Source organism: Zerene cesonia, chromosome 19, assembly GCF_012273895.1.
Source record: "Zerene cesonia ecotype Mississippi chromosome 19, Zerene_cesonia_1.1, whole genome shotgun sequence".
Classification (NCBI taxonomy): Eukaryota; Metazoa; Arthropoda; class Insecta; order Lepidoptera; family Pieridae; genus Zerene; species Zerene cesonia.
In genome coordinates this window covers 1,838,349-1,849,522 of record NC_052120.1, presented here as the reverse complement: position 1 = coordinate 1,849,522, position 11,174 = coordinate 1,838,349, and the positions used below count along the sequence as shown (strand labels likewise).

The 11,174-nt window shown below is 33.1% G+C and overlaps 1 protein-coding gene across 1 annotated transcript in view; it reads left to right on the top strand.

Moving 5' to 3' along the window:
- The first annotated feature begins 1,959 nt into the window (after nt 1–1,959).
- The window catches only part of LOC119834603 (kinesin-like protein CG14535), a 176,368-nt gene continuing 167,153 nt past the window's right edge, over nt 1,960–11,174 (top strand). Inside the window, exon 1 of the mRNA XM_038359004.1 lies at nt 1,960–2,308. Within this exon, the coding sequence (XP_038214932.1) occupies nt 1,968–2,308 (341 nt within the window). The 5' untranslated portion in view covers nt 1,960–1,967. The remainder of the gene's footprint in view (nt 2,309–11,174) is intronic.

The following is an 11,174-nucleotide window of genomic DNA, read 5'->3' as shown; positions in this document are numbered from 1 at the left end:
TGGTGGTAATTCATATTGGAATGTACAAGTTTTAATATATTATTGGAATTTAATTTATTATTGTGTTGTAGATATTTTGCTTCATTCCTTACTTAGCGTGTAAGGCTCAAACTCTTGATTGTATCTATAACAAAGTAGAATCCGGATTCAAGTTTTGTACGTCCTAAATAAATATTGTTATCTGACAAAAACATGTTAATGAAGCCGTCCGTCTTTCAGACAACCAAAAGAAAATGTCCGTATCAAAGTTCTAATTACAAAAAAAACGATACTTTTTGGTAAATCAATATTTGGGGCACCATTGCCCTCAGGCCATGCGGACTGGGCTCTGTTTTCATATGAGCGGCCAGTTAGCATTCAGAAAGACGCCGCAGGCAGGGCTGATAACATCGGCACAGTCATGACGAATGCTTGATACTGACTGAAAGGTATATGGGTCGTTCTGTTTATTTTTCTTTAACGCGACCTTTTTATCATGTATTCGAATTCTGAATTTAGAATTTATTTGAACTTAGAATTTATAATTCGCTTTGATGACATACATCATTATTGCCAATAATTACTAAAAAAAATCAATTTTCATTTTATTTATTTCATTATATTCAATATTTTAATTACTAAAGTTATTATTTTTTCAGAATTGCACAGTTTTTCACACAAAACTTCTAAATACGTGTGCCAAATTTCATAAGTGTATGTATGTTTGTACGTTTGTTTCTATGTGCGCGTAACTCAAAAAAGCTATAGTGTTTATTGGAGTAAGTTAGTTATGTATAACACAGAAGCATACATGGTGTTATGTATGGTGTTACAAACATCTTCCTTTTAATAAAAACACACGCAATCTTGTTCACTCAATTTTGCGTTCGTCAAACGTCGATTCGTTTACATGCCAAAAGCAATTTACAGTGTCGATAAAAAAATATCGACGTTTCGTTTCGCTATCGTGACGTTTGCACCTTTGTTCCAGTCACAGATAACGTAGACACTGTTTTGACAGATACCTTGGTATGGAATTGACGTCGGGCAGAATTGGTCGGTTGTTGATATAAAAAAAAAAACATTTAAATTGGACATTTAGTGCTGTGAATGCTGTTTGATTTACATCTCTTTGTTTTTGGGTAAATGATATTAATGCACCTAGCTGAAAAATTAAGTTAAGTTTTTGTTTTCATTTATATTTTTTTATTTGCTGAACAATTAACATATATAAATAATTTATTGACAAATCTAAGTTTTATTTAATGGATATTTCTAACAGGCACAGAAACTTTATTAAATAACGTATCCACCCGAACAAGTTATTATCGTTTCTTTAGAATTTATGTAATTTTATTTCATATATTCAGTAGCCTCTTTCTTAATACATTTAATGCTTTGTGGGCTATGTCAAAAACAACTCAAAGCTTTGCACTGTTCTCAGTGAAAGTGATGATACAATGCAAATTACTTGACCTAATTCCATCCAGATGCAGTGCAATGTCAACGGAGATTGTAAACACTGCAGTACGAAGACTCCATTAAAAATTGTTGCTTAGCGAGTCATTGCTCGGAATATTGTCATATTTAAAAGTAGGTGACTTGTAACTGATTATATGTGTGTGTAAAGATTCATCCAATTCTGGTCAGCATTTTTATGGTGGCACGGTTTTGAAAACCAAACCTTTTTTTTACTTATATAGAAATAGAGTATTAATTAAGATTGCGTAGGTAAATGCCAAGATAATTATTTCAAAGGTCAAAGGAAGTATGATCTTATTAAGACCATTAATAACTTTATAAACAAGAAACAAGATGAAGTATATAAACAGAAAACTAATAAATAACAAACGAACGAACGAAACGCAGACAACATTTCTGTAGACAAAAATAAGCTAAAGAAAATAACTATGACTGTAAAAACTTTAATAAACTTTACCACATACTCATACCATCGCCTTTTTCAGGTCAAGGCAGCAACCCCGAAAATGGATAAAAATGGCTACTTTTCCTACGTGTCCTCTACCGCCAAGAAGAAAAAGATCAGCCTTATGCAACCTCGGCCTCCGCGGATGGCTTTTGAAGAAAAGCGACGGCCAGGGGTGGCTGAAAGGGTCCACGACAGTACGGCCGCGAACGCCGTGGAGTGCAGACGCGTGGAGTCTATGTCGCATCGAGCTCTAGCGGACGCGCCACGCGCGCGACTGTACACGCAACTCGAAAGTTATCAGCCGAGATATCATACGATACGTGAAAATAGTGAAAAGCGTGATAGTGAGTGTAAGAAAAGAAGGAATGAACAGCGGAAAGGACACCAGCAGACAGTCAGGTAGGATGTTTTTTTTTAGAAGAGTGTGTTATGAAAATTAACCTATGAAAAACACAATTTGTTCTCGCTTAATGGTACATCTAATTTAATATTTTTTTATAAGCGTATCTTTGTTTATAGAATATAACAGCTTTTCGAGCTTTTCCGTTTTATATTACGCGAGTACATTTTTACTACAGACGACTACAGACACTGAAATATTAATGCAAAAACAAAAACGTTTCCGTTATGTAAACATTGCACAAAGTTCTAGAAATTATAAACAATTTACATAAAGCGACTACAAAAAAACAATATGGATATCAAATGTTTATAATTAATTATAAAAAAATGTTTCAAATAACTTTTATAAGCTTCTACTCTACGCACAGAAGCAGTCAACTTCATTGATAAACAAAGTACATACCTAACCTTGTAATTGTCAACAAATGATCCTATTATTAATATAATTTATGAATTGACCCTGAAATGTATACATACTATAAAGGGTTATGTCATATTAATCATGGGAGCAGTGATAATGAAACCACGCATTAAAAATTCTGAATTAAATTACATATATTATTTACTTATACACTAAATATGTATACGTAAAAGAAAATGAGTTATATAAATACTAGATTTATCCAATATTCATAACGTCATACACAAAAAAGATTTTGTGACAGAAATTGAATTATTAGGGCGACTAGTCTGTTTGAGGAAAGTTTCTAATTTTGAGTATTGAGTTAATATAGTTAATTCATATATTATATTATAAATCTATTTGTCATTAACATATATACTCTGTAGTAATACAGTTGATTTAGGATACAAAATTGATTAATCTATTGCGCTTTTCAATTTCGGATCTCTGTATGAATATTAATGATGTTTATTAACGAATGCTGTAAATTTTAATTGAAATCACATGACGCACCCTTCCCAGAAGATGGGCCCCAATTATGACTTCTATTATGCAATTTATCTATGAATAAATATCTACTGTAAGTAATTTTTAAAGCATTAGGTTATCATCCTTCTAATCCTACTTCCTTCCTACTAATATTGTAAATGCGAAAGTTTGTAAGGATGTGTGTGTGTGTTTGTTGCTCTTTCACGCAAAAACTACTGAACCGATTGCAATAATATTTGGTATGTAGACAGCTGGACAACTGGAATAACATACAGGCAACTTTTTATCCCGAAATTCCTACGGGATACGGACTTACGCGGGTGAAACCGCGGGGCGCAGCTAGTACACCATATCTATAAATCGTTGCATTATCTGTCTTGCATTCGACAAAGAATATTTTCATATTATTCCATAGAAGATGCGGAACCCTAAAGAATGTAAACGCGTTTGTATATTATTTGGTCGGAAACACGACAATACGTGAGCGAGGTGGTCTGATATCTCTTAGGAGACAGAATCTCGTGTCAGTTTGGTAGACTTGCATTAGCTGGAGTGGACAAGACTCTACTGAATACCTGATAAGCGATCATTTGTTGAGATATCTGTGGATGTTACGTCATTTGATCGGATGTTTGATATAAATAGATTTTATATAGTAAAAAAAAGTGCAAGATTTGTTTTTTATATCTCTTAACTTTGTAGCTTAAAATACAATTTGAGTGAATTTCATGGCAAAATCGACAGTTAAATTGTGATATATTCTATGATTTAATTAATTTAGTTCGTGTAATATTATTGAAATTTTATTATTAATGTGTATGAAAATGGTTTCGAAATATTACACTAAAATCATATTTAATTGTACCATTGTTTTGCTAAGCTTTCATTCACGTATAGAATTATGGAAAAGATTTTTGGATTTAGAAATTAAATACTTTTAAACGAATTAACCCGAAGTTTCGAACCGTTTCCGTTAAAAAGTGTTTAATTTCTATATGTATAATACTCCCGTAAAATCAAACGCAAGAAAATACTAGATTTTTGGATTTTTTTTTTAATAATCAATGGATAGTTCCTTATGAGTAACTTTAGAGTTTCTTGGCATTTTTTTTTAATACGAATGAGTATATATGTACCACTAAATAAAATTTAAGTGTCCGTTTGTAATACCAAAATAAACCCTTTTCACAAGTTATTTATTATAGATGTGTATACGGAACATAAAAATATTTTCTTTGAGCATATTTGTCCGTCTGTCTGTTTATTCCGGCGAAACTCTGAAACGGATACATCGTTTTTGACTGGATTTTACTGTCAGAGAGCTGCAATAATTAGTGAGTAATAAATTAATTTAGCTACTTTTTACGTTTCCCCGGGAATGAGATTCAAAGTATAACTGATTTACAACGCACCTAGTATAGGTAATTATAAATAGTAATGTAAATAAATAATGTATAAGGTGTATTATCATTACTTTCAGTAGAAAATAGTATATATACATTAATGTTGAAGCTCGAGTTAAAGTTTTAATTAATTGACTCGCGGCATTATCTAGGTGATCAAATACGCTGAGTTCGTAACTATATTATAGAATCCTTAAGAACTCGTATGCTTCGCTAAATCAATAATTTCTACCGAACTTAATATTAGCTGCACACGCTTCAAAGGATAAGTCCACATAACAGTTTGAGGTTTTACTGGCGGTCCAGTTAGTTTGAAGAAAATTAAAAAACTTTCACGTTTCGTGTATTGTTACTAAACAAGTACACTAGAAGTGGTTATAAATCTATACTTATATCTTATAGAGTTTGCTGTTTTCTGAATAACGTTACTTATGGATCTACTGAACCGAATTTCATCATCATCATCACCATCACCATCATCATCATCATCATCATCATCACCACCATCACCATCATCATCATCAAAATCATCATCATCATCATCATCATCAGCCCATATTAATGTTCCCGCAGTTGGGACACAGGCCTCCTATGAGGGTTTAGGCCATAATCCATTACACTGGCCAAGTGCGTATTGGCAGAGGTATATAATGCGTATATAAAGTTGATAATTCAACATTGTAACTCAACAATTGTATGAAACTAGCTGCGCTCCGCGGTTTCACCCGCGTAAGTCCGTATCCCGTAGGAATACCGGGATAAAAAGTTGCCTATATGTTATTCCAGTTGTCAAGCTATCCACGTACCAAATTTCATTGCTATCGGTTCAGTAGGTTTTGCGTGAAAGAGCAACAAACACACACATCCTTACAAACTTTCGCATTTATAATATTAAGTAGGATAGCCAACAGTAATTTGTATCCTCACAAATCCATTGCCCACATATACGGACAGGTAATTTGGCATATTTACGATAAATTCGGTTAATAACACGCCACTCGCGGCGATGCGCTCTTTCTTGCGATTTCCAGTCATTTTTAAAGGTCCTCTGAATTATGGAAAGTTAGTGTCAAATTACCACGCGAGTTAATGTGCGCAGAGATTTATAGGGTTATTTTGAAGGTGCAGGTTTTTGATTTATATTTAGCGTTTAGTGATCATTGTATAGTGAATACTTTCATGGGAAGGGGAGAGACCATTACTAAAATATGTGCTTTGTTAGTTTGCATGTTTGTTTGTTATGGGTAAACGAATATATTATTGAACTGGTTTTGATAATACTGTCACAAGAAGAGAGTAGTAACTTATAATGAGGCTTTTAAAGCTACCTTATGTTAAACCCAGATCACTAGGTTTTCGTTTAAATAACTTTCAAATAGATATAGAGGTAATGATCAAAATATGTTTATATCTTAATTTTCACTACTAAAATTTTGCGTATAATAAATTGTTTGATTAGAAATTAAAGAAAGCTAATGAATCATTTTTTTCAAAGAATAAATACCGATTTTATTTAATTTTCTCCTTTTACGAAACGAAAACTGGATTTGACTATAAAGACATCACGATTCAGTTATAATGATTATTCATTATGTTTTCTTTAGGTTTAGATGGTTCGACTTGGCATCTATTAATAGACTTTGTTCTGTTTGAAATAGACTTGAATTTGCATTAATTGTTGGAGTAGACTAATATTGTTTTTAACATAAAATTGTAGAAGTAATTTTTGATATGTTCTGAAATATCGATCTGAAAATCGATCTGAAATATCAGTATACCAACTCACAGCGGCATTCCACACATAAATATACAGTTTTATCCTAGAGCAAGCTGGTAGATGTAGTAGCAAAGAATAAAAGATGTTTGACCAAACGACCGTTTAAATACCATAAGCGAATTATGAATTGTAAAACACACATTGTATTGTTTCAAATAGGTTTCAGGAAGTAACTCGTACATTGCAATGTCACGAGGGCCCAACAAACATGAAATGCTTAGTCCTGATTAGGTTCATTAAGTAATTAAGAAGTTAAATTGAATCCGCGAGTTTGCCCCCGGGTTGGCCAAATTTAAATATTTTATCACTATTTGATTAAATTATTTTAGCGTTTGTAGCATATATGGGGATAGAACTATACATTTTTGAAACTTCGGTATATGGCTGTTAACCCACAACGGGCATGCTTTATTTTGTTAAGATTAGATGTATTTTATTGGTTACATTATGATATGAACTATTAACTCCTGTGTGAAATACATGAGTTTGGTTTAATTTGCTTTATAAAAGGATGGACATTTTTAGTTGTTTTATCAATGCGAAAGTGTGTTTGTTTGTTTGACTTTTTTCACGTGGCATTTGAGCAATTTTATGTATTGACTTTGTGTCTGGAGATAGTTTGGAGTAGTATTTACCTACTACCTTTTACTACCGCTTTATTATTTTATCACGGGATTTCGGAAAACTAGTACTTTTTTACTAGTATAGTAATATATTGAAATATTATTATCTTAACTTCATCAAAGAACAGTTATGTAACTAGCGGTCCGCCCTGGCTTTGCTCGTAGTAATAGTCTGGTAGGGATCATAGGATCATAGGGATCATAGGATATGAATACACGTGGGAAAAAATTTTGTAATCGGTCCAGTAGTTACAGACATTAGCGCGTTCAAACTCTTCAGCTTTATAGGATTAGTATACCTAGATACGATTCTATTTATAGAGGTACATCTCGAGACATCTGCAAATCAGTTCACGTATCGGCACATTAACTAAAGCATTCACTTGTAATTAGGCCAGTGGCTTGACTTACGCGATTAAGTCAACACTAATTAGGATTAATTATGTTTTTATCGATTGATTGACTGTTGGAATGTATAAGCAAATACCAATTGGCTAAGCAATATATACTGCAACCTACTAGTATTATAAACGCGAAAGTTTGTATGTATGGATGTTTGTTACTCTTTCACGCAAAAACTACGAAACCGATTACAATGAAATTTAGTATGTAGATAGCTGGACAACTGAAATAACATCTAGGCAAATTTTAAAACCCGATATTCCTACGGCATACAGACTTATGCAGGTGAAACCGCGGGGCGTAGCTAGTAATTATATATATACGCTATCTTATAGAAAACTAATCTGTGTTAATAATTGACTGATTGACTGATCTATCTATAGCCCAAACTATTAGACCGATCGGGTTGAAATTTTATTACATATAACCATATGACTATTATACTATACTATACTATACTATACTATACTATACTATTCTATACTATACTATACTATACTATACTATACTATACTATACTATACTATACTATACTATACTATACTATTCTATACTATACTATACTATACTATACTATACTATACTATTCTATACTATACTATACTATACTATACTACACTATGCTATACTGTACTATACTATTTGAGATACATTTCACCCCCATGGGAATAAAATAGAAGGTGAATACGACTATGACTACGAAAATTAATTACGACCGCGCGAGTGAATCTGCGGGCATCAGCGAGTATAATATAAGAGAAGAGTTTGTTGATTTGAACGCGATAGTCTCAGGAACTACTGGTTCGAATTAAAATATTTTTTGTGTTGAATAGTCCATATATTGAAGAAGGCTATATTATAACATCATCGTATATAACAGCTTGTGCTAATTAAATTAAAAAACAGAATATTATTTTAATTTGACCTCCAGCCAAGTTCCATTGAAATCTATAATATAATTTGTGACTCTAACACTCGGCCATACATCGTCATTTAGAAAAGATATTATGCCAGTTTCCTGAAGAGGTTTTCGTTAAAGGGTTTGATAAATGTTGATACATGCAAATCTTGATTCCCGATATAATGCCCATAGAGATATATAACTGCAATATCTATTGGATTTTTGTTCCTTCATCAATGCTCAAGCCTTCGCAGCGCATATATTGGAAAATTTCAAGTAAAAAATTAAAAAGAGAATTTCTTACTCTGTGATTATTTTATATCGATACTACAATATAATAATAATGGACGTCCCATGGCTGAAACGAACGAACTATAATATATTTTTAATCAGCTCTGTCCTTTTATAGGCACACATGAAATTTTTGATGAAGACAGATGTTATGATAAAATTCTTTTTTTTTATGTCATTGTCGGCAATGGAGCTGGTGGGTCGCCTGTGGTAAGCGCTACCACCGCTTATGAACATTTGGGGAGGCGTAAGGTCAAAATTTCTATTCGAAATTTATTTACTTATTTATTTATTTTATTTGAAATGATACAAAAAATACTTAATGCGACATTCAGTTATCACATCCTCCTCAATATAAACGTAGATATGAAGTTTATCTAGTACTAGCTGCGCCCCGCGGTTTCACAAGCGAAAGTCCGTATCCCGTAGGAATATCGGGATAAAAAGTTGCCTATATGTTATTCCAGTTGTCCAGCTGTCTACGTTCCAAATTTCATTGCAATCAGTGGTTTTTGGGTGAAAGAGCAACAAACACACACATCCTTACAAACTTTCGCATTTATGATATTAGTAGGACTAGCTGCGCCCCGCAGTTTCACCCGTGTAAGTCCGTATCCCGTAGGAATATCGGGTTAAAAATTTGCTCATATGTTGCTCAATTGTGCAGCTGTCTACGTACCAAATTTCATTGCAATCGGTTCAATGGCTTTTTCGTGAAAGAGCAAAAAACATCCTTACAAACTTTCGCATTTATAATATTAGTAGTATTTACCCGATCCACGCTGAACTCTTAACACAAATACTCAATAATTAAATTGTAAATTCTCTCATTAAGCCAATGTACAAGACTCGTACTTATTCGCGTCGTGTTTGAGATTAGCGAGCAAGTTTTATTGGGAGCGACGGAGTTACCGAACCCACTTACAAACTTTGAGCCGTTCAATTTTGTTGACACACAGACGTAGGTACGTATTGGTTCGAGATTCTGTCAAGTTTTCAGTGTTATTCTTTAATGAAGAAGGTATTAAATAGGCTAGATTGACGTGGCGGTAGATTGGTTTAATTGCTATCTGTACCATAATACATTTGTCATAGATGGAAGTAGCCCACGTGGCCACATATAAGAGAATAGGATCGGTATTTAATAATAATAGTTGAAAGATCATTTCTAACTTTACATAAAACAATTATATAATTCAAATGGGTTATCCCTACTATTGATAAATTATTGTTAATATGATATTCTTTATTCGTTATATTTTTATAAAAAAACTAAGCCTTAAAATTCCCACAACAAGATCAAATTTGAAAAAAAGAATCATAAGTAATGGTTCGAATTTCCCAGTCGAAAAAGAAATTCAATTAGATGGAGAACCTCCTTCTTTGAAGTCAGTTGATAATAAAAGCATGTAACATAAATATACTCATAAATAAAATAATTCATAACGAAATAGAGAGCAAAGCGCTATGAAGTCATGTGCAATTTTAATGCACGAGCACGAGTGCAGCCAGTTTCTAAGCTAAATAATTTAGGAGCACCATTAGCTCTGGAGCCTTTGCACGAATTTTGGCTTATTGAAGCAGTATTTGCGGAGATTGCGAAAGTGTTACGTAACTTTGTTGGTAAATAACTTATGTAAACTATGGGTTTATCTTTTAGGTATACTTTGAATATACTGATTGGTGTTTTAATGCTAATGAATTAAAACACAGCATTAAGAATTGCGTTGAAATATTGAGGCATGAGGTAACTTTGAAATCTATTTCCACCACCTCACCTGTCTGAATAGATAAATCTAAAAGAGTTTACACATTCATTTGTGACACATAGGCCTAGGCCTCTGTTAGCGTCCATACAAATTTGTTCGCACTGTAGGCACAGAGACCTTCTATTAATGTTGAATAAGCTCAGACCATAATACATCACGCTGGCCATATGCGAGACAACTGTCCCATGTCGTAGACTTGGGTTCTTGGACATGTACGCGTCTATGATGTCTCCAACACACGTGGTTAGTTTCCTTGGTACATTGGTTGTTAGTGTCATATTTTGATTAAAAGTTATATCTTTGAAGAGTCATGCTAGTATCATTATATCCAATCAATCAGGTTTTAATACATTGCGAAATAAATCGAGTGAAACAGGCAAAAAAGTGCAATAATATTAATTCCATGCCCGTTTTTTTTTCAACATCAAATAAAATCAGTTTTAGGGACAAAAGGTCGCACGGCCACTAAATAAAACGTGAGCCTTTACATGACAGAATGGCGGAACAATTGCGCAATTAATGGAAAAAGTTGTTATAAAGAGCTGACGCGTACACACGTTTTGTGTGTTTTTAATTGTTTTAGCCGTTACATGTTGCTTTGTTATATTTTAAAAAGAAAATCGTTTGGTATTAATTATTAATGCTATATCTATTGTAAATAAAATTTATATGATTTCATAAAAATCATGAATTCCAATATTTACGACAAAAAATATTCAAGAGTTTAAGCTTATTGTGGGAGTCGAGCACGCTTCAGCACGAATTGGGCCAGCTCGCACCGGGGAAGTACCACACCCCCACAGAA